General features: G+C 37.5%; 1 protein-coding gene across 2 annotated transcripts in view; it reads right to left on the bottom strand.

The window, feature by feature from the left end:
* CNOT6 (CCR4-NOT transcription complex, subunit 6) overlaps window positions 1-24781 on the bottom strand; it is a 65195-nt gene extending 40414 nt beyond the window's left edge. For both annotated transcript variants that reach the window (XM_008572508.1, XM_008572509.1), the window contains exons 1-2: window positions 24726-24781; window positions 14819-14932 (exon numbers count right to left, since the gene is read on the bottom strand). In XM_008572508.1, the coding sequence (XP_008570730.1) occupies window positions 14819-14930 (112 nt within the window). In that variant the 5' untranslated portion in view covers window positions 14931-14932; window positions 24726-24781. The remainder of the gene's footprint in view (window positions 1-14818; window positions 14933-24725) is intronic.
* Window positions 24782-25226: the final 445 nt, after the last annotated feature.

The raw sequence follows: 25226 nt of genomic DNA, 5'->3' as shown, positions 1-25226 counted from the left end.
CCCCGCGCCCCCAAGCGGCGCCCTGCAGCGGTGCGCCACCAGGCCGGCCCCCAAAGCTTATATTTTTTATTTTTATCTTCGAATTCCGTTTTTCCACAAACTTTTTGAGGTCCTCTCATATAAGTGTACCTAAGAGAAATGAAAACTTATGTCCACATAAAACCTTGTACATGGATAGTAGCATTATTCTTTAAGGCCAAAAAGTAGAAACAACACAAATGTCCATTGACCAGTGAATGGATAAATAAAATGTGACATCTCCATATAATGGAAAATTATTCAGCCATTAAAAGGAAATGAAGTATTGATACATGCTATAACATGGATGAACCTTGAAAATATTATGTTAAGTAAAAGAAGCCAGTCACAAAGACCTCATATTGTATGATTCCTTTTATGTGAAATGTCCAGAATAGGCACATCTACAGATACAGAAAGTAGATTACTGGTAGTTACAACTTTGTTAATATACTAAACTTGCTGAATTGTACACATTAAATGAGTGAATTTTATGGCAAGGGAGTTATACAGAAAAATACGTCTATAGCATAACAGAACAAAGAACATATATGTTAACATATAGAACATGTTAAGATACAGAAAGCAATAATTTTCATATGTGTGATAATCTGATAAAAAATAAGGGAAAATAAGATACTACTTATAATATTAGACTGAGAAATACAAAACAGAACAAATGAAAAGACATAGAAGTCATCCTAATTTACAAAATAACATGATCATAATAAAAACGTCAAGGACTAGATAAGTTGAATCTGAATTTCATTATAAATAAAAAAGAATAGCCAAGTATCATCTGTTAAAACTACAAATGCATATGCCCTTTGACCTATATAATAGATATACAAAATAATCTACAAGGTTACATACACTGCAGCACTGCTTGTCACAGACTGTCCATTAATAAGTACCACTTAAATAAATTACAGTGCATGTGTAATGGAAATATTATAGAGCTTATATAGGACAGGAGAGCTATCTATATAATTATTTAGAAAGCTCTGCAAAATACGTTAAGTGGAAAAAAAGGACAATGTAAAGATATATACACTATTTTTGTATTAAAAATAATAGGTGTGGAATAAGAATCTATATTTGTATATGCATAGAGGAACTTCAGAGAGACACACACAAAAAAACCAAAAAAAACTAAGCATGCTGGGAAGTGTAACAAAGGATAGGAAACAGACTTTCACGTATGCTGTTTTATTCTATGATGTGTCCCCTCTTCCTGAAATGCCCTTAACCCCACTTTCACTTCGCTAATATCATTATCCTAATAGTGAGCTATTCTAGGATGCTTTCCCTGATCCTGCTAGGCTGGTTAAGACCTTCTTAAACAAAAGATAATAGTTCAAGCATTTCTGTCCTGTATTTATCATGTTTTTGTAAATACCTTCTTGTGGGAGTCTCCTCCTATAGCCTGTGAGATTCTTGAAGTCTTTATATCTCATCACCTACCTACCACATCAGAAGCTTCAGAAAAAATGAATGAATGAGTGACACATAAGTGATCTCCAATAAGTAAAGCATTACTTCAGAACTACCATTCAGTATCTGCTGCCTCCACTTGGGTTTCTCTCCTCTCCCATTCACCTGTCCCCACTTTGAACTTTCATAAAGCAGACACTATGCAGAGAACGGGTACATGCATAAGTTGATGACAAAATCAAAGCTACTTGATTCTGGAATTATACATATCAGGACTATCAAAAAGAGCTACAAACAATAATCTCTTTAAAAAAAAAATCAGAAGACTTTCATCCAGAATCTGAGAGACACGGTTTATTACTCTCCGTGGAAAAAAATGTAAGTCTGAACAGAGCTAACTTTCTCACTAAACTCAACCCTTCAAAATGCTGGCAAATGTCACAAAGTAGACAAAGGCTAGTATGTGGCCTATAGCCAAGGCACCTGATTCAAATATCATTTAGTGACTACCAAGGAGTTCAGACCCAAGTCTCTATTTCCTGGAAGCTCCCCAAGTGTGGTTCTGGTTAGTACATTTCTCCCTGCTCTATACTGCCACTTCAAGGACCTAGAACAAGTACATCTGTTGTGGGCTACAGATGTACCTCAAAAGCAGACCACAGTGTTGCCCCCATACAATGGCAACAAAACAAAATGAACCTGAGAGTTGTTTGGTATCTTCAGATTTTCAGACAGAATTTTATAAATTTTATACACATCTGATTTCAGCTTCCTGTAACAACAGTTGTTTTTTATTGATCAACCAACCCACTAAGGGGAAAAACACTAGGTTCAAAAGAAAAACAACAACAACAAAAACACAAAAACATGAGTTTGAAAGTCCTGAAGAACTACAAAAGCAGCAAAGACATGACAGACTAACAACCTGGAGAGAAGGGGAGCACGGAAAGGTAATAAGAAGGACACTTTCCACCACTTTACTTCTTAAAGAATATGTGGAATCACAAGCAGCAGTTAAGATGCAAGTATATGAGTGGAAAGCTGGGGCTAAGAGGCTGAGATGTTGAGCAGAACTTTAAGCCCTCTCATACAGCTAGAAAGACAAAACAGGAATTCAGAAACCACCAGGGAAGAAAACTGTTAATCCACCAAGATTTCAAATGGAAGCTACAAATGGAATAGAGTGCCACAGCAATAAGGCAAACCTTGCAACAACTAAACACTAGGTTCAAATGAAATGAATCCCTGATTAGATTAAGGTCATCTAACCCTACCACAATTGCCTAGAAAACAGAAAAGTAAACTCACACCCAAGTAAGAGAACACCTTCAAATTATTCTACCATTTCATATATAATTTCCAGCATTCAATCAAAATTATCAGACCAAGGGCCGACCCGTGGCTCACTTGGGAGAGTGCGGTGCTGATAACAACAAGGCCATGGGTTCGGATCCCTATATTGGGATGGCTGGTTCGCTCACTGGCTGAGCTTGGTGCTGACAACACCAAGCCAAGGGTTAAGATCCCCTTACCAGTCATCTTTTTTTAAAAAAAAAATCATACCAAAGGACTGAAAACCAGAAGAAAAAGAGAAACAAGGGAACAAACCATCCAGGAGATTCACACATGGAAGTTATCAGACACAGTCTTTTAAGAAACTATGAGAGACTTACACTTTCAGCCAAGATAGAGTAACAGGGACTGGATTTACCCTCCCATCTACAACAACTAAAAACCAGGCAAAATATATGAAAAAAGCTATTTTCAGACATTGGACATCAGGCAGCACAGGACAGTTATCAATGATAGATGGGAAACAAAGTGGGCCTTATCACTGTTTCAGCTTTCTGCCCAGTTAGTTTCCTGACAGTAATGAAGAGGGACAGAAAGAAGCCAGATGGGGTCTGGTGGTCTATTTAAGTTGAGAAGATGAAGCTGGGAGTCCAAAAAAGCCAAAGTGGCTACAGTTCATAGGACAGAGTGCCAAAAAAAAGAGAGAGCTATACAGATAGAAAACTCTGGAAATCTGAAGGGGAATCCCCCACATTCACAAGAAGAATCCCCTTGGGTCTTTGGGTGAGTACTGCTCAGCAAATGCATATGAGGCCAGGGTTGGGGGGGAGTGTAAACAAACCAAAAAGAACAGGGAACAATCCTTGGGGATCACAGGGTCAGGAATAGTTGTGTTTCCACCAGTAAGACTGAAAAGTCTCCTAACTCACAGGATATTCAGAAAGGTATTACTTAAAAGTAAGCTTCAAGCAAATCCAACTGTTTCCAAGTAATTTAACTGTATCTTAGAACAAAGCTCAAGAGTATTTATTTCTAGGAATACAAAAGTATCCAGCTTCCAAAAAGGTAAAATTCACAATATACTGTGTCTAATCAAAAATTACCAGCCATGCAAAGAGAACGAGAGAGAAATGAAATAAAACCAATCTAGAAATGAAAAAGATGACAGTATTAGTAGATAAAGACACTAAAAGTTATTACACCTGGATTATATATGTTCAAAATGTAAAGGAAAAATAAGTAAGGGCATGGAAGATATAAAAAACACCCACATTTAACTTCTAGTGATGAAAACATGGTATTACTAGGTAGGATTAACAGCAGATTAGATATTGCAAAGAAAAATTTTAGAGAAACTGAAGACATAGCAATAAAAACTGTCCAAAATGAAAAAAATAAAATACAGACAAGGAATAAATTAAATATAGCAATAGCAAGCTACAAGACAACTTCAAGTGGACTAAAATACAGTGATTGTACTCCCCAAAGGGCCAGGGGGAAGGAGACAGAAAAAAATCATTTGAAAAAATAATGCCCTAAACTTTTGCAAATTTGATAAAAACTATAAACTCACCAATCCAAGAACCTCAACAAGACCTGAGCAGAAGAAAAATAAAAAAACAAAACTACACCAAGGCACATCATAATCACATTGCTTAAAACCAGTGATAAAGACTCATAAAGTAGCCACAGAAAAAGGATACATAAAAGAAACAAGGATAGAAATAACAGAAGACTTTTCATCAGAAACAATGCAAGTGAGAAAACAGTGGAGCAGCATCTTTACAGTACTGAAAGACGGAAACTGCCATCCTAGAATTCTATGCCCAGCAAAAATATCTTTCAAAAATATGGCAACATAAAGACCTTACAGACATAAAACCTGAAAGAAAAAAAAAATCACCAGCAGATGTCCATACCAAGACTTTCACTTAGAAGGAAAATGATAGCAGAAATTTACATTCACAAAGGAATGAAAAACTCTAGAAATGCTAAATATGTGGGTAAATAAAAAACAATTTTCCCTATTATTTGACTGTTCAAGGGAAAAATGATAATATGAGATTTATAACATTTGTAGAAGTAAAAAGCATATAACTGTAATAGCACAAAGGCCAGGACAGAAGAAATAAAAGTCCAGGTGCTCCTCAACTTACCATAAACCCACTGTAAAGCTGAAAAATCATGGGTTGAACATTAGGTCAGGGACTGTCTGCATATTGTTGTAAGACTTATGCTATATGTGAAATGGCATAATATTACTTGATAAAAGATTCATACTATAAACCCTGAAACAACCACTTAACAAAGGAAAGAGTTATAGCTTTTCAAAAGGAGATAAAATGGAATCTTTAAAAAATACCCAGTTAATACAAAAGAAGGGGGAAAAGAGAAAAACGGCAACGAAGAATAGATAGGAGAAATAGTAAGTAAATTGCAAGACAGGAGATTTAAACCTAACTATACCCATAACTGCATTAAATATAAATGTGTCTAATGGAACTGAAAAGAGGGAAACCAACTGGTATACACTGGAAAGCACCAATTTGAGAACATCATTGCAACTGGGAGGGATTTAGTCCAAGTCAACAACTGAGTACAAAGTGTCCATAGTAAGTCAAAAAAGGGGAACGTTCTGGGCCCCAGGGACTCTTCAAACTAACCAGCCAAGGCTCCATATAGAGAAAAAAAAACTCTAAAAATGAAATTAAGATTAGTAGGACAGGAATCAAACAGACAAGGGAAAAAGAAGGTCAAGATAAAAATGGGAGAAAGGAACAGAACCAGAGAGTCTCAGAAAGCAAGTTCCCATCACGGTTCACTCTATGAAAGCGACAGAAAAGGGAGCTCTGAGGTTAGAAAAACTACTGTGAGATACACTTCCTAGTTCAGAAAATACTAAATTCAAATATAAATAAACAGAAAAGTATTAAGGTCAAATCCTACAAAAGGTATTATATATTTTTACAAGTTATTATAAAAGCATAAGGACCAGAATAACTTCCTACAGACAATGAAAGCATGTCACAAACATGCCCATAAAACTATTACCTGCTATTTCAAAATGAGCTAAAGGATATTAAGAAAACGATAAAAGCAATAAAAGCACCAAAAAAGTTTAGAAAAACTCAGTAAAGGAAAACTAAACTATAAGGAACTTAATGAATAACCACAAAAGTATGGTTTTAGAAAAATAGGAGAAAGGAGGAAAAATTTTAAAATCACAAATAAATGCTATTTGAAGGATCTGAAGTTAAAGGATTTGAACAATCACTTCCTTACATACCAGCAATGAACAAATGGAGTTTGAATTTAAAAACACAACACCATTTATATGAGCAACAATAAATAAATAGTTATATGTCTAACAAAATAAACATATATCTAATAATATATAAGGAAAACTACACAACTCTGATGGAAGAAATCAAAAAACTAAATAAATGAAGAAATATTCCATGTTCATGGATAAAGACTCAACACTGTCAAGATGTCAGTTCTTCCCAGCTTGACCTACAGATTCAATGCAATCCCAATCCAAAATCCCACTTACATTAAAAACATCTGCCCTGTGAAAGACACTGTCAAGAGAATAAGACAAACCACTGACTGTGAGAAAACATTTGCAAAAAGACACATCTGATAAAGAACTGTTTTCAAAATTAACAATAAATTCTTAAATCTCAACATTAAAAAAATGAAAAATCTGATTTTAAAATGGGCAAAATATCTGAACAGATACCTACCTCACCAAAGAGGATATGCCAATGGCAAATAAACCTATGAAGAGATGCTCAACATAATGTCATTAGGGAACTGCAAATTAAAACAACAATGAGATAACACTACACACCTATCAGAATGGCAAAAATCCAAAGCACTGACAACACCAAATCCTGGCAAGGATGTTAAGGAGGAGGTACAGCAAAAGGAACTCTCATTCATTGCTGGTGGGAATTCAAAATGGTACAGCCACTTTAGAAGATACTTTGGCGGTTTCTGGAAAAACCAACCATACTCTTACCATCCAGCAATCATGCCTCTTTGGTACTTAGAGCTGAAAACTTATGTCCAGACTTCTGATCAAGTGGCAGAACAGGTGGTACCCAGCATCACCCTCTCCCACAATCAACCAATTTACAACTATAATAAGTAACAACTGCCAAGCTGGGGCCGCTGGCGCTCAGGGGAAGAGGAGGAGAGACCTACAGAATTCATGAAGGCAGGAGAAACCACAATGAGAGAAAGAAAGGACCACTCTGACCATTTCAAGCCCCAACCACTTCCAGGCTGGCCCTGGTAAGCACATGGAGCAAGAGGTGGCAAAAGCCACAGCTGTGCCCTTCCTATGAAGTTGCTTGGAAGCTGCAGGAGAGAAGAGGGCCTTGGTGGCACCTAGGCCAGCAAGACCACTACTAACAGCGTTCCCATGGACCCACAGAGGAGCGAGGAGCCACAACAACTGAAAAAAAGGAGCCACTCAGAGGATGGTAAGTCATCACAAGGGACCAGAGCATGGCCCGTCCCGTGGGAAGTGTCTGGAGTGCAGGGGTTGGGGGAGATGGGCCCACCAGGGGAACACTGGGGCACAGCATGGAGAACTGATCTGCCCTCCAGTCAGCACAGGACCACTCAGTGGAGACTGGTCAGGAATATAGAACTGCAGGGGGTGCAGACTGCTGAAAAGACTCAGGCCCAGACCAGAGTTTCCACACAACCCAGGTGTATCTGATCTCACAAGACCCAGAAGTGCTTACAAGGTTAACAATTAAAACCCGAGCTGCACAAAAAGCCTTCCCCAAAGAATCAGCCCCAAAGCAGCAATTTAGCTCAACCAGAGGGCTAAAGTGCTGGTTCCCACAGGAAGTTCCCCCATTTTAGAAGTAAGCAAAGGACAACCAATTAATTCCAGTGCAGAGTTTAAGTGGTGGGAATAGTGAATAATCCAATGCAGAACTGAAACAAAAAACAAAAAACCCACAGATCAGAGACAAAGTTCTGATATTAACCAGTAAAGGTCTAATACCACCAAAGAACAACTATAAAACCTAGAAGAATCAGAAGCCCCCTCCAGGCTCCCAAGCAACATCCACATCCAACCCAGCCATCCGGCCACGACTGAACTGCCCCCAGAAGCCCCCGGGCTCCCCTGCTGTAATGAGGGGGGTGCCATGGGCCTTCACCATGCCCCCTCCCTCCTTTCTCCTCTTCTCCACCTGTCCTCCTCCTCTTTCCCCCCCTCCCCTTCGACTGCTCCACAACATCTTAGAATGTACACAAATAATAAATTTTATTTTTAAGTTTAAAAGTATCTCTTAAAAAAAAAAGAAAATTTATGTACACACAAAATCCTGCACACAGATGTTTGTGGCAATTTTACTCAAAACTGCCAAAACCTGGAAGCAATAGGTGAATGGGTAAATTAACTGTGGTACACCCAGACAATGGAATATTATTCAGTGCTTATTAAAAAAAAAGAAAAGAAAGCTATCAAGCCATGAAAGAATCTTAAATGCCTATTACAAAGTGAAAGAAAATCTGAAAAGGCTATATACTGTATTACTCTACTCCAATTATATAACATTCTAGAAAAGACAAAATTATGGAAACAGTAAAAACATCAGTTGTTGTCAGGGACTGGGGGGCAAGAGAAATGAATAGGCAGAGCAGAGACTTTTCAGGGCAGGAACACCATTCTGCAGGATACTCTAACGTGGATACACACGCCATTATACATTTGTTAAAACCTTTGGAACATACAACACCAAAAGTGAACCCTAATGTAAACTATGGACTTTGGGTGAAAATGATGTGTCAGTGTACCTTCATCAATTGTAACAACTGTACCACTCTGGTGTAGAATGCCGATAGTAAGGGAGGCCATGCCTGTGAGGGCACCAGGTATATGGGAACTCTCTGTACTTTCCACTCAATTTTGCTGTGAACCTAAAACTGCTCTAAGAGATAAAATCTATTTAAAAACAACAAAAACAGAACAGTGGTTGCCAGGATCTGGTAGTGGGGGAATGGTTTGATTACAAAGGGGCACAGGGAAGCTTTTGGGGGTGATGAAACTGTACCATATATTATGATTGTGGTGGTGGTTACACAAGCTAAACATTTGTAAAAGAACACAAAACAATAAGTGAATTTTACTGTACTTTAATTTTGTTAAATAGAAAAACATTTTAGAAAGATTAGAGTGACAAATAGGCAACAACCAGAAAACAGACCTCTAGAAAACCGANTACCACCAAAGAACAACTATAAAACCTAGAAGAATCAGAAGCCCCCTCCAGGCTCCCAAGCCAGGGTGGGTGAAGGGCTGAGAGCCTCAGCCACACCCCACCCCCTTCTGCATCCAGCCCAGCAGTGACCATTGAGCCTCCACTGAAAGCACCCCAGGCTCCCAAGCCGGGGCAGTAGGGGGCTGAGGGCCTCAGCCACACCCCCTCAGAAGCCCCCTCCAGGCTCCCAAGCAACATCCACATCCAACCCAGCCATCCGGCCACGACTGAACTGCCCCCAGAAGCCCCCGGGCTCCCCTGCTGTAATGAGGGGGGTGCCATGGGCCTTCACCATGCCCCCTCCCTCCTTTCTCCTCTTCTCCACCTGTCCTCCTCCTCTTTCCCCCCCTCCCCTTCGACTGCTCCACAACATCTTAGAATGTACACAAATAATAAATTTTATTTTTAAGTTTAAAAGTATCTCTTAAAAAAAAAAGAAAATTTATGTACACACAAAATCCTGCACACAGATGTTTGTGGCAATTTTACTCAAAACTGCCAAAACCTGGAAGCAATAGGTGAATGGGTAAATTAACTGTGGTACACCCAGACAATGGAATATTATTCAGTGCTTATTAAAAAAAAAGAAAAGAAAGCTATCAAGCCATGAAAGAATCTTAAATGCCTATTACAAAGTGAAAGAAAATCTGAAAAGGCTATATACTGTATTACTCTACTCCAATTATATAACATTCTAGAAAAGACAAAATTATGGAAACAGTAAAAACATCAGTTGTTGTCAGGGACTGGGGGGCAAGAGAAATGAATAGGCAGAGCAGAGACTTTTCAGGGCAGGAACACCATTCTGCAGGATACTCTAACGTGGATACACACGCCATTATACATTTGTTAAAACCTTTGGAACATACAACACCAAAAGTGAACCCTAATGTAAACTATGGACTTTGGGTGAAAATGATGTGTCAGTGTACCTTCATCAATTGTAACAACTGTACCACTCTGGTGTAGAATGCCGATAGTAAGGGAGGCCATGCCTGTGAGGGCACCAGGTATATGGGAACTCTCTGTACTTTCCACTCAATTTTGCTGTGAACCTAAAACTGCTCTAAGAGATAAAATCTATTTAAAAACAACAAAAACAGAACAGTGGTTGCCAGGATCTGGTAGTGGGGGAATGGTTTGATTACAAAGGGGCACAGGGAAGCTTTTGGGGGTGATGAAACTGTACCATATATTATGATTGTGGTGGTGGTTACACAAGCTAAACATTTGTAAAAGAACACAAAACAATAAGTGAATTTTACTGTACTTTAATTTTGTTAAATAGAAAAACAGCTTTTGGGGGTGATGAAACTGTACCATATATTATGATTGTGGTGGTGGTTACACAAGCTACACATTTGTAAAAGAACACAAAACAATAAGTGAATTTTACTGTACTTTAATTTTGTTAAATAGAAAAAAATTTTAGAAAGATTAGAGTGACAAATAGGCAACAACCAGAAAACAGACCTCTAGAAAACCGAAGCAAGGGATCAGAACAAATCTTTCCTGAATAAAAAAAAATTCACCACTGAAAGAACACACAACATACCTGAGAATATCAATGTAGAAAAACCAGCACCAAGATATATTCTAGTAAAATTATTTATTTTTAGGGAAAAAATTTCCTTTGGACACCTGGGCAAAAAATGCAAGTGACTAATAAAAGAAAGAAAATCAGACTGTCATCAGACCTGCAGCAAGGCTTTATGCCATACCAAAAGAAAAAAAATTGGAGTAACATATATTTAAAATACTTAAGGAAACAATTTGTGAGCCAAGAATTTTACATTCAGCAATACTGACTTTCAAATACAAAGGACACAAACTGTTATCAACATGAAAGAAACTTAGGGAATACTGTTCCTGTGATCCCTTTATGAGGAATCATCTAGAGAACAAGCTTCCAGACAACCAAAATGTTACAGATAAATCATCTGGTGGGGGGCAGTTAATATACCTGTAGTGACTTGCAAAACTAAGTCTAAATAGTGGCTTATGCCAGGTAAATGGGAAAGCTACACACTCTGACGATGTAAATAGTGTATGACTATTTAAAAGGGGCAGGATAGAATAATATGCAAAGTTTTATCTGCTCTCAATGACACCAGTGACAGAATCATTAGAGGTGCTATTCTGAGACTGTTGTGTCACTGTAATATGGGATAAAGCAAATAAGTAATTCGAATAAGTAATATTTGAATTCTATCATCCCATATCCCTGAGAACCAGGACTGTTAGTATTCAAAGACACAGATGTAATTATAGAAAAGGATAACTATAGACCCTGCTATCCTGAATCTGAATAGAAAGCATCAGTAAGTTCTCATAAGCCACACATACATATTTCCAAGCTCTGTCCACTGAAAAGACCTAGAAACAATGACCAATCCAGTAGCAATGAACTTTCCTAGCACATAAACTATGGCCTTGAAATAATGTTTCCAATTAAAAAACAGACTTCTTGGGGGAAATGGCTTAGTCCTAGTTTGAGGCAGGAAATATACAAGATGAGCCAAGAAAATCTTGTCATACCATATAGCAAGGAAGCCACCAAAGACAACTAGAGTTGTGTTGAAGAACTCAGAATTAAAGAGTCTCCCCCTTAGCCAACAACAGGACATTTTAAGCATCAATGTAGGAAGTAAGTGCAACTAACAAAATGTTTGAAACCAAAATGTTTAAATACACTAGTTAATAATGACACTTAAAAAAACCTAACTGGTTACCCTCAAAGGATGATAGTTTATCTTGAAAACCAGTAAATAAAAGGAAAGAAAGTAGCATTCTTTTCTACGTTTCCTATGTAAATTGTACATTAGGTAATCAAAAGGAAAATGAGGGAAAGAGTGTCTATAAATGTATCTCAGCTAATGAAAAAGAAATGATAGCAAATCACTATTTTGCAACCCTCAAAGAATTAATGACTATGCAACAAATAGCAACAGAAAAGAAGGCATTCAAAACTTATGTGCCTCCTGAAGAAAAAGCATAATAGCACCTAATGACACACCTGTAAAATATCACCTTAAGTCCTGCCAAAGGACTTCAAACTAAGTCATCACCAAGCCTCTGGATCCAGGTGCCCATTTGCACAAAATGCTGAGGATGAACAACATTTTGAATTGCATTATAAGTAAGCAACCAGCAAAATACAGACTGTAAGGAAACAGGTCAAATTATCAAGGTTCAACAGATAAATTGTAAGGAATAGGTAGAGATGGAAGGGGAACGTATAAATTAAAACATACCAAATAAAAAGGGAGAGAAAGGGACTAAACTATGTACACAATGCTTAGGTATACATAATTCTGTGTTAAAACTATAAAGAAACACAAGGAAATACTTAGTATAAAAGTAAGGATGATGGTTACTTTTCACAGCATGGTGGGGGTTGTGATTGGCTGTGGCATATGAAGGGTTCCAGGGAAAGTGAAAAAGTTCTAATTCTTGACCTGGATAAGGCTTTTGGTCTTGTAATAACTCATTAATATATTGTTTGTGTCGTTTTCTTTATCTGTGTTTCATTTTGATTTAAAAAAAGGCTTTCTTTTAAAATAAATGATTAACAGAGTTGTCTGGCTTTATTTGGTTACCTCCAAATGGCACAAGGAACTCACCAACCATCCCTGTGGAACCAGAACCGCACAGGAGCTAACTGTAGGTACAGGGTTCAATGACCTTGGATCCCTAGAACTTTTTTAAATTACAGAATCTTAAGGAACTGATGCTAAATCATTTATGTGAAATAACTGTCTTAGTAAGAAATGAATTCAGCCTATACAATTTCTACGTATAGGAGATTATGTATTAAGGACTAAGACGATGAAGTGACCTTCCCATTAGTGGCTTTGTTAATTACAAGGCCCCACTCTAAGGACCTATTCAACCAATAGTTTATCCTCCATGAGGATGGTTGGTACAGATATGACCAACTGTTAAGAACACTACTTTAGAGGAGTCTCCCCTCTTTCAAAGTTCAGAGTAAGCAAAGAACAGTGACTCAAAATTGCCAAGGAGTTCCTAGAATGAGGTGGAGAGAGGAGAGAGTGAAAGAGACTCCCTTAGCCTCAGAGATAATCTCAGTGACCTAAACTGAGTATTTCCTAGCATACCCTGATGTGAGATAGGGGAAACTTCTCTACAAGCCAAGGACTTAGAATTCAAAAACTGTTAATATAGGCCTACAGGCTGAAGGAGGGAGAAATACAGTTAAATACCAATCCTGCAGAAATTAAAAGGGAAAAGTAGGAGTGGTGACTACCTGTGCTTTGAGAGTAACTACTAAATGTGACAGCATATTTCTCTTTGGGTTCTCCTGGCACAAAAAGCCAAATGTGACAGGAGAGGGGAAAGGAGAGAAATTTCTCTCTCCACTGCCACACCTACTTTACTGAACTGAATTGGGTCTAATTAAGTCCAGTACTCTAGAAATAAGAAAAGGGAAAACAGGAGAGACACATGTGGGTACCAATCTCTACTATGGCTGCAGAAGAGGGCATTTAAGTTTACTTAGTAGGTTAACCAGGAAGTTTGAGGTGACAAAGGAGAAAAGCTATTATCATTATTTCCTTTTTGCTTCCTGTATAGCACTTTTATACCTAGACTTGGTAGTTATATTTTATCTCAATTATTTATACTTGTGCACTCCCTTCCTCTCACTCCCTGATATACCATAAGCTCCATAAGGACAGGGACTGTGTTTTTATTTATATATCTTCCATAGGACAGCATTAAGTAAAATGTTTTACACATAGCATATGCTCTGTATGTTTGCTGCATTAAATCTTAAACAAATCAAGGACAGTCAAGTGAAAGAAAAAATTTGTTCTGTACTATTTCAGAAGGCAAAAATCAGGACAAACTGGAAGGAAAATTATGTGGAAGCACTTATTAGGCCAACATTAACACAAAACTTTAGCAATGGTTGCCCTGAGAAGTAATTCACCACCTTTGAAATATTTAAAAATGGGCCGGCCCGGTGGCGCATTCGGTTGAGTGCGGCGCTTGGGAGTGTGGCAGTGCTCCCGCCAAGGGTTCGGATCCCATATAGAGACCGGTCCGCTCACTGGTTGAGCGCAGTGCGGGCGCGACACCGAGGGTTGCGATCCCGTTGCCAGTCGCGGTACGGGCGCGACACTGAGGGTTGCGATCCCAGTCACGAAAAAAGACAAAAAGGAAAAAAAAAAAAAGAAATGTTTAAAAAGAGGCTGTGTGCCTAGTGGCAGGGATGCTGGGAAAGTGGGTCTGGGGGCTCATATATTTCTTTGAAAATATCTAGACTACATTAAAGTAGAAAGAAACTTTGAGATCTGCTTCAAACCCAAGATTTTTTTGTTTCTGAATAAGTTGTCCTCAGAGACTCAAACTGAAAGCAAATCAAGAAAATAAGGAGAAACAAATCTATCCCCAAACCTATACAGAACAGCTATTCCCTACCTCACTGGAAATCTATTATTTGATAATGTAAAAGCTCAATTCTACTTTATCAGAGAATTAAGTATCAGAACAAATCTTTGGGCATTTCCTATGTGTTATTTTCATTTTATCCTTCATATTTTAATCCCCATTTTACAAGAGGACACCAATACTGAGACAATAAGCAATAAATGAGTTTTGAACTTTGATTCAAACCACTTTCTTTCCACTGAACCTTCCTGCTTCACGATAAATTAGCATTTCTAAAATACAATCACTGCCTCTTTTGTGTATTGGCATTAGAAAACTTAATTTTCTAACATATCTTAGTTTCCATACCATAAATTCATGCTTCCATGTCTTACCACTTATTTCAAGCTCTGCCCAATGTGATTTCTTTCCATTCGCTGCTTCCTCAGAGGACATAATTGTGTACATCCTCCGAGGGTCAGGGGGCTCGTATTTTTCTTTGGGCATGCCTGTTGAATTAAGAAAATAAACCAATCAGCATTCTAAAGAATCAAATAAAAACAACAATGCCTTTTTAAAGTAGACACCTATATTATGATCTCTAAATACCACCTCCCACTAAAGGGAACCAGGGAGTTCCTTATAGAAATGAATGATTGCAGGGCCGGCCCCGTGGCTCACTCGGGAGGGTGCGGCGCTCATAGTGCCAAGGTCGTGGGTTCGGATCCTATATAGGGATGGCCGGTGCGCTCACTGGCTGAGCGTGGATGCGGACAACACCGTGCTGAGGGTTGTGATCCCCTTACCGGTCAGGAAAAAAAAAAAAAAGAAAAAGAAATGAATGATTTCAAGTCCAGGATAGGACAGAAACAAACAAGCCTGGAAGTTCACAGGGGTTGTGGAGGACATGGGAGCCAACTTGAAGAGGCTTCCACTGGCCAAACATAAGACAATCTGAACATCACAAGGATGACTACAACTGAGTCATTATGAACTACATGAACTCCTAATTTTAACTAAAAAACCCAACTTAATCACCTGAAAATTAGAAAATAGAAGAATCAAGCACTTATTCTGCATTTCTGGCAGAAACTAGATGAGTGAAATATTCTTAACAGAATTCCAGCTAATAAATGCAAAATAAGGTACATAATTAGAAAATCATTATTCAACAACTGCTAATGAAGTAATGGATCTAAGCAATGATCATTGTCAATGGTTAATAAAACCATTGTGGGGGGTGAGGGGAGAAATCAATGGAAAAATTTTAAATGGATTCAGATCGGGCTGTACAACCAGAACCCAATGACCATTCTCATCATTAGGACAACCAGACATTATGTGTCTTCTGATGAGATACTAGGAAGCACACAACACTATGTACTGATTCCCTCACCAAAAAAATTAAAAATCAAACCGAATCAAATCAAGCCTCTCTAGATCTGGCACCAGTTTACAGCAAGTAAGGGATATAGAGGAACATGTTAAAAATAACATCACAAGACACAACAATGTGAATATATTTACCACAAAACTATATACTTGGTTATGATGGTAAATTTTATGTTATGTATATTTTACCACAATTAAAAAATTTAAGTAATTAAAAAAATAACACAAGAATACAGCCAGATGCAGAAAAGTTCCAAATGACAAAAGACCCATTTCAACAATTTAATAGTATGAAAAAGGAGAGTGAAAGGAAACTAATATGGAATAAACAAATAACGAGTACAAAAATATTTGAGAATCAGAGAAATCTGAAGGACTGAATATTAAAGAATTATTAACTTGCTTGTGGTTATTTTTTAAAAATGTATATATGTTAAGGATACATTCTGAAATATTTAGACGGAAGGAAATATCACTCCCGTGCATATTCCCTCAAATCCCTTGTCCTTCTCTCACTTTATCTTATTCTTTTGGATAAACTACAGCCCTGGTTTAACCAACTCTCCACCTACTCTACATACCTACACAGCTAAACAAAGCTGGAGAAAAAGCTATGCCCACATAAATTTTTAACTTTTGTTTTAATTGAAACATAATTGACTGTACACATTTTTGTGGGATACAGAGTTAAATATCAATACCTATGTATATGTGATGATCAAATCAGGATTAGTATATTCACTATTAAAAAACGTAATCATTTTTTACCCTTTATCAATTTCTCACTAATCTCCCCTTCCCCCTTTGCTACCTCTAGTAACCACAGTTCTGTTCTCTCCTTTTGAAAGTTCAATGTATTATTGTGATTGTTGCATCTTTCTTTCTTTGTTTGTTTTTTAGCTCCCACTTATAAGTGAGGACATGTGGTATTTCTCTTTCTCTGCCTGGGTAATATCACTTAATATAATTTTCTCTAAGGTCATCCATGTTGCTGTGAATGGCAGAATTTCATTCTTTTTTATGGCTGTATAGTATTCCATTGTGTATATATACCACATTTTCCTTATCCAGTCATCCATCAGCAGACATTTAGGTTGGTTCCAATTTTTGGCTACTGTAAATAGACCTGTGATAAACATGGGAGTGGCAAGTTTACCTTTGACATGATGATTTCCATTCCTTTAGGTATATACCCATAAGTGGGATTGCTGAATCATATGGCAGCTCTTATCTGTAATTGCTTGAGAAACCTCCATACTATTTTCCATAACAGCCGCACTAATTTACAGTACCACCAACAGTAGTAGGGTTCCCCCTTTTCTGCATCCTCATCAGCATTTGTTACTCTGTCTTTTTGATAATAGTCAGTCTAACTGGGGTGAGATGATATCTCAGAGTGGTTTTGATTTGCATTTCCCTGCTGCTGAGTGATGCTGAGCATTTTTTCATGTGTCTGACAGCCATTTGTATGTTCTCCTTTGAGAAATGTCTACTTAGCTCCTTTGCCCATTCTTTATTTGAGTTATTTTTTCACTGCTAAGTTGTTTTTAGTTCCCTGTATATTCTGTATATTAATCCCTTGTCAGATGCATAGGTTTACAAATATTTTCTCCCATTCTGCAAGTTATCTTTTCACTCTGTTGATTGTTTCCAGTGCTGTACAGAAGCTTTTTAGTTTGATATAATTCCAGTTTTTTTTTTTCTTTTGTTGCTTGTGCTCTTGAGGTCATCTTCATAAGGTCTTTACCCAGTCCTACATCCTGAAGTGTTTCCTGTATGTTTTCTTTAAAGTGAGCCAGTCAGCAATCACTTACCTCAAATGGACTCTTTATGCTGCCCAAAAATTATACTGTAAATTCCTAGTCTATCTCCTTCTCAAAATGATTTCTCTCTTCAAACCTCTAACATATATTCCTCCATCTTCCCTCTTGGCTGATGACCTTACTTCTATTTTCTCAATGAAATAGAAAGCTAGAAGAGCCTTTTCTATGAACTCGTATCTATGTCTATCTATGCTCTCTTTTATTATGAACAAACCGCCTGCCCTCTTAGTACTTAATCTACTTGTGCATTTAAACCAACCCCATCATCCTGCCTATTCAAGGACATTACTCCAGCAATTCTCTCCTTCTCATCACATTATCCCTCCCTACTGGATCTTTACCTTCAGCACACATATACGTGGTATTATTTCCTCTATTAAAAAAAAAATTCTTATGAAGGATTATTGACTATTGTAATTGACAGATACATAAATTCTGTCTTTTCTCAGTGATTTAATTGACTCCCCTCAATCCAGTCCTGAAAAAACCAGTTTTGTCTCCATTTGCAATTCATCTCAACATTCCTTTACCTCATATAAATTTGTGCTGTTTTTACCTGTCCTTTGAACTGGTTATATAACATATGCCTGGCTTCTATGTATCATATGAGTGAAATAAATTCTTCAATACATGTTCATTTAAAAAAAAAAAAAATTCTTCGGCCAGCCACCAAAAATGTCTTGAACCCATTTCTCACTCAAGCTACTACCCTTCTCTCATCCTCTCTATAACAAAAAATCCTCAAGAACTGTATATGCTGCTGTCTCCTATTTTCCCAACTAAACCCATTCAAATTAGTGTTTTTAACACTCCACCAAAAACTGTCAAGAAGAAACCCAGTGACCTTACATTCTTATATCCAATGGTCACTTCTGAGACCTCTTTAACTTGTCTTATGATCAGCATTTGGTGTAGATGACCAATCCCTCCTAGAAACACTTATTTTGCTTGGCTTCCAGGACATCTTTTTTCTTTGTTTTCCTATCTCTCTAGATTTAGCCTTTTGCTAGATCTTCCTGCAGAGTTGGAATTATGCCTATTTTACCAACAGAAAACTAAAGCCGTAAAAGGTTTAGGCAATTAGCCCAGTGTTGGAGGCTGGAAAGCAGCAGAATCAGGCTTTGAATGTGTCTGATTAACAGTTGGAGCTACTTTAATTATGCTATGCTGCCTCCCTATTGATGGGAAGTAGAACTATTTTTCAAACATAGTAATGGGTTTGACTGTTTAGTCAAAGCACAGAAGACGGTAAGTAAATCTAAAAAACTTCTTGAAATAATATAAATGGTGAGAATAATCATTTGCATGAGAAATGTCACATCTAGAACACAGTTTTGTTAAATATTACTGGTAAAACTTTTATTGTTAATTTCTTCAGTATAGAAATACAGTAACTGAAGTTTTTAGACTGATAGAAAATACCCAACATAGAAACCTATCCAGTAAAGAACTGTTCTGTCTAGATAACAATCTGGTGACATAAGTGCCCTTTATGAATTATATAAATATATCAGTAATAACTTAGAAAATATAAAATGCTATGTAAGGCTACCTACCAGAGCTTAATGACATCATCCCTTAAGATCACCCAAATGCCATTGTTCTCACCAGATTCTACTTACGAAACCATCTGATCCTCATTTGCTTTTCAAAATAGAATTTAATAGTGGTAAGAAATGGCTTTGACCAGATGGGATTAGTATGTTCATCCTATTAATCACTTGACTTCTTGGTGAAAGTTCAGAAATCTGATTTACCAATTTCATGCAAGCTTAGTATGAATCAATGCCCATAGTTTGCCACACTTCAGAGAAGTGTTACTGAACTAAGAAACCTGAAAACCATGCCCTGGACCTGTGGTCATTCCATCAGAGTTGTGATTTTTACCCAGGCAGCCAACTACCCACTCTCTTGGTTTTTCATAATGTGAGGTGGGCTGTGTTAAAGTGTAAGTGACTCTCACTGCTCTAAACTCCAAAGTAGTGAAGAGACTTCTATTTTCCAAATCCCTGAGATTGGGGATTAGGAAGGGGGTGGGGAATAAAACACATCTACCCACTGAACAACCACCCACTTTTCTGAGAGTCTGACAAAGTATAGCATTGGAGACCAGGCAGAAAAAAGGATAAAGGAATATATACAAGGAAGGGGGTGGGGAATAAAACACATCTACCCACTGAACAACCACCCACTTTTCTGAGAGTCCGACAAAGTATAGCATTGGAGACCAGGCAGAAAAAAGGATAAAGGAATATATACAGTTTAGGATTTTTTCCAAGGCTCTGAAATAAACAGGTAGATCTTGCTTTTTAAAAAGCACAGTATGTCACTGAATATTACTAACTAAAAATAATAAAAATCTTCCAAAAAAAATTTGGAAACTGTCAAAGAGAATTACAAAAGAACATTTTTAAAAATAGCTAGCCAGAGTCAACAGATAGATAGCATCTGACTAGTTAATCTCCTACTACACCAATCTAATGCCAGACATCACTACTGATCCTGGCAGCATTAAAGCTGTCCATGTTCTAGACCTCAGAGTAAGTTTTTCAATATCTTAGAGTAATTATTTCACTTAAAGAAACAAGGCATTACTAATCATATTTATTAGAAAGGTTTTCATAAACATTTTAAGAAATGGCTTAAAAATATAGGACTATAACCATTCTGGGAAAGTTAGTGGTGCCAAGCAGAATTACACACTGAGTAAAACTTAACACAATGAATAAAAGACAAGACTACCCTGGAGCCTTTAAACTAAGGGCGGCCTAACTGCATACCATTAACTTTGAATAACTGCCAACTAGAGAGGGAAAACAACTTCAGGAATCCACAGCCTCTACCCCATACTTCCAGAAATGCTATGTGTTTGTGTCTGTGTATGGTGCAATGAGAGGGCTGGGGGTAAGGAATCACAGGGAGAGGTTATAAAAGACTTATCGGAATCTAGGGAAAGGAAGAAAGACAAGAAAAACTAAGGAAGCAGACTATAATGAAGATACCCACAAAGGTCAAGTATAAAAAGTAACATCCCTCTACCCTTTGCCCTAATAGTTTCCTAGTTAAACACTTAAATTAAATATATTTTAAACTCCTCTGGTGAGGAGGGAAGTGAAAAGAAATAGTTGCGGAAAACAAGGACATAAGAAAAGGCATTAACAGCCTCTGCTCTATTTTTCTGTCAGGAATCAAACTTATGCTCAACCAAAATTGGGGACAACAGAATAACTGCATGCTCACCATGAGAAAAGGACTTGTAATTACAAAAGTATTTTTTATTTTAACATTTACTTGTACATATTTGTGAGGTACAGTGTGTTGTTTCAATACATGCATACACTGCACAATGGTTCACTTAGGGTAGATAGCATAGCCAGAGCTGAAACCCACCAATCATAACTGTCCCTAGCCAACAGGTATGCCACAGCCCTCCCTCTCTCTAACTCCTATAAGCACAAGAAAAGATATCTATATTTAACCTTCAAAATGAATCTCAAAGGGGAAAACAACAAAAGGCCAAAGAATCCACTACAAAGGAAAAACCAAACTTTTCCTCTCTATTCACACTTAACACAAAACACTTCTGTGACCAGATGTGTGAAGAAATAATTCTCCAGTGGACACCAACTGGATTTTCTAAAATTCAATTCAATCTTGATACTATCTACCTGGAGTTAGAGTCAGATCCAACAGTTTTAAGGGCTGTAATCACTAGGTCTTTCTGGTGGACAGACCCATCCTGAGGCTATCTAGGGACCCCATCCTAGGTCACTTCATTAGCATAAACTAAGGTGTGAACAAAAGGGGTTCATTATAAACAACAGAAGATATTCCTATCACTCAGGAAATTCCAAAGGCGCTCTGTGACAGGAACCCAGGACAAAGACCAAATACCTGTACAATCAAGCCAAGGGTTGAGATCCCCTTACCGGTCATCTTTAAAAAAAAAAAAAAAAAAAAGATTGAGTGGAAAAAACTAAGTATTTGAATATTAGAATTTCTAAAACAAGGTTGAGGCAAAAAGGCAAGTAACAGAATATACAAACATATTCACAGTAATACAAAAGGCAAAATTTAACATATGTTTTACAGTAAAAACAAAAGAAAAGCTGTCAGGTCTGCCGCCGGCCGTCCCGAACAGCCCTAGCCTCGTTCCTTTTGGTGGGCAAGCGAATGGCCCGGATTCCTCTTTCCCTCCTGTCCCCTTTGGAAGGAGACGGGGAAGAGAGCCGTGAAGAGAGGTGAGCACACTGCCGGCCCCAACCAGCCCGGTTAAAGGACACTCAGACGTGGCGGGGGTTCTGTTGAGCAGTTCCATTTATTATCACACAAGCACTTGCTTTTAAAGGCAAACGGGAGAAGGGAGGTTTTTTACATAATCCTATCGGCTTAAAGGTCAAGGGCATGCATCCTGTCTCAATGCCTAGCTATTGCAATCACCCATTGCAATCACGCAGTATTCACGAGCGCATCCTATCAGCTTAAAGGTCAAGGGCATGCATCCTGTCTCAATGCCTAGCTATTGCAATCACCCATTGCAATCACGCAGTATTCACGAGCGTGGAAGTGCGTATTTGACCAATAAGGGCTAAGGCAAGGTTCCCGCAGACACTCCCACCCTACTTCCTCCTGGCACCTGTCTTAGGCTGCCACGTAATACGCCCTTGTGGGCCCATAATGGCGCCACTTGTAATGTCACTTAAGGTGGCGTTCGTTTTTAAGGCCCGACAAAAAGCAAGAAAATTATTAATATCTGAGATGGTAACTACCACCTTTTAACTCAGCATATCTATTCTTAGATATTTACCCAAAAGAAATAAAAACATGTCCACAAGAAGGTATGTATATAAATGTTCATAAAGACTTTATTTATAATTGCCCCAAACTGAAAACAACCCAAACTGTTATGCTTTGAATGTGTGCCCCAAATTCATATGCTGAAAACTTAATCCCCAATATAACAGTGTTGTGAGGTGGGACCTAATAAGAGGTGACTGGGTCATAAGGGCAGAGTCCTCATGAATGGATTAATGTACTTATCACAGCAGTGGGTCAGTTATTGCGAGAGCAGGTCATTATAAAAAGCAAGCCCAGCCCCTTTAGTGCTTTCTTCTGTTTAGTGTGCCTGTTTGCCCTTCTGCCATGCTGTGATGCAGCAAGAAGTCCCTCACCAGATGCTGGCAGCATGCTCTTGGATTTCCCAGCCTCCAGAGCTGTGAGAAATAAGTGTATTTTCTTTATAAATTACCCATCAGCTGGCCGGTTGGCTCAGCTGGTTACAGTATGGTGTTACCATACTAAGGTCAAAGGGTTCAGGCCCTTGTACCAGCCAGCCACCAAAAAAAAAAAAAATTACCCAGTCTGTGGTATTCTGTTATAGAAGCAGAAAATCGAGTAAGACACAAATGTTCATGAATAGTGAATAGATAATCTAATTTTAATTTAGCCATAAAATTGAATACTACTGATCAATAAAAAATGAACTATTGATACATATACAAAAATGGATGAATCTCAAACACTGATTGAATGAAAGAGACCCAAAAGAGATTCCGTTTATATGAATTTGTAGTGATAAAAATCACAATGGTGGTTTTCTCTCTATAGGGAAAGTTATGGAAATAAGTGACGTCTTAGTTGAGGTGTGGTTTATTTGGGTATACACATTTATCAAAACTCAAATTGTCCATTTAAGGTCTACATATTTCATTTTACATAAATTTTACCTCAACTAAAAAATATTCTATACTTAAACACTGGGTCAAGCATGAGGACAAACAAAAGGGCTTTTTCAGACAACCAATTACTAAAAAAATATACAACCCATGTACTTTTTCTAAATAAGTACTCATTACAGTAACAGCATTGTTTATGACAGAAAAAAATGTGAACCTAAATGGCCACCAATAAGAACATACGGTTAAATAAGTTATTATTCAGCCATACTATGGACAATCATGCAGCTATGAAAAGAATGATGTTAAGTAGGCTATTGATATTATATTAAATATTTACTTCATACTGTAGGATTAAGCAAATAATAATTTATGTTAATGATGTTAGGAACCAAGATTTTTAGGGTAAGAGAACGTTTATAAATCAAGGAAATTAAATAAAAACACTAACACTAAAATTGACTTGAGAGTATAAACATAAACTCATGACTTAGAATTCTAACTATCCACTGAAGTGTTCTAGAAGCAAGGTTACCTCTGGAATAATATCACTCCTGATCCTCAGTTTTGATCTCTATACCAAGAAAGCAAAGTTCTTTGTAAAATGGACAATTATAAGTCTCGGACAGGAAATGTATAAAATGAGCCTGGGACATCTTTCAGTTCCAAAAAGCCAAATCTAATGGAGTCATCATATCAACATGATACAAAAGCCAGATAGAAGGGATCCTCACTGTCCAAAGTTGTGACTTTGAGCAAAAAGAATAATTACAATGAAATAAAGCATACAATCAATAAAAATCTACAAGTACCTCAAAAAAAGAAAGCCAAACAAGAGGATCCTATCTGTGCTGCACAAAGAACTGGCGGTGATGTAAAACATGAATTAGTAGCAGAGGAAACTACAGTTATCAAGCCAAGAAGCAGAAAGAGGAGAACACACACTCAGCATGCACAGCATGCAAGCCAGCCACTACTGGAGACAGCCACTAAACTATAAAAATCAGTAACTAAAGAGAAAGATTTAAATGGTTATCCCTTCAGTAGAAACTGTATTCAGAATAATCAAACAGTCCCAGCTGAAGGAAAGCCCTACTTTGCAACAAAATGATAGCTAATAAATGAAGCATGAAAGAATTTTTTTAAAAAGCAACATTTTGTAATTCCTAATCAACATTAAGGCGAAGATTATAAACTGGATTAAAACCATCAGATAAATCAATGGCACTGATGTAATGCTAAGGTAACACCACCACACAGATTACTTTCTAATCATAAGGTAGAAAATGTTCAACAGAGGAAGAAATTGTTACCCCCCTTCATCAATCTTAGCAACACTAATAATGGTAGGAGAACCAGATATTGGGTCTCTTGATGTGATCGAGTATGAAATACATATCAATAATGTTTACCTTGATTAAAAATTAGAGGAACCGGCCAGATGATACCAAAGAAGTGATTGGACAAAATGAGAATATGGGACCTTCTTCTGCAGGTAAATTGGTCTGCTGCCTTCAACAAGCTGGTGTCAGGGCTATTCTAAATTTGAAGAGAATTAAGAAATATAATCAGATGCAATAAACGGTCCCTACACTGGATGCACAAATCAGCAATAAAGGATATTTTATGGACAATTAGAGAAAACACTTAATACCTACTTCATATTTATAATATCAATGAATTAATTATGTGATAATGTTATTTTGGCCACGTACAAAAAATGTGTTTTTGGTTAAAAGGTTCTCTGAAATTAAATATTTTTAATTGACCAGATTTTCTACAAGGAAAATGAGGCTGACTTACAGCCAATCTCAATTGACAAGATAAAGAAAACGCTATTTGACATTTTTCTTTTACATACTTTTCACATTTCCTCCTTCTCCATTCTTTGTGCTTTTTTCCCCAATCATAAA

Source organism: Galeopterus variegatus, unplaced genomic scaffold, assembly GCF_000696425.1.
Source record: "Galeopterus variegatus unplaced genomic scaffold, G_variegatus-3.0.2 Scaffold797, whole genome shotgun sequence".
NCBI lineage: Eukaryota > Metazoa > Chordata > Mammalia > Dermoptera > Cynocephalidae > Galeopterus > Galeopterus variegatus.
This window is presented reverse-complemented; position numbering and strand designations above follow the sequence as displayed.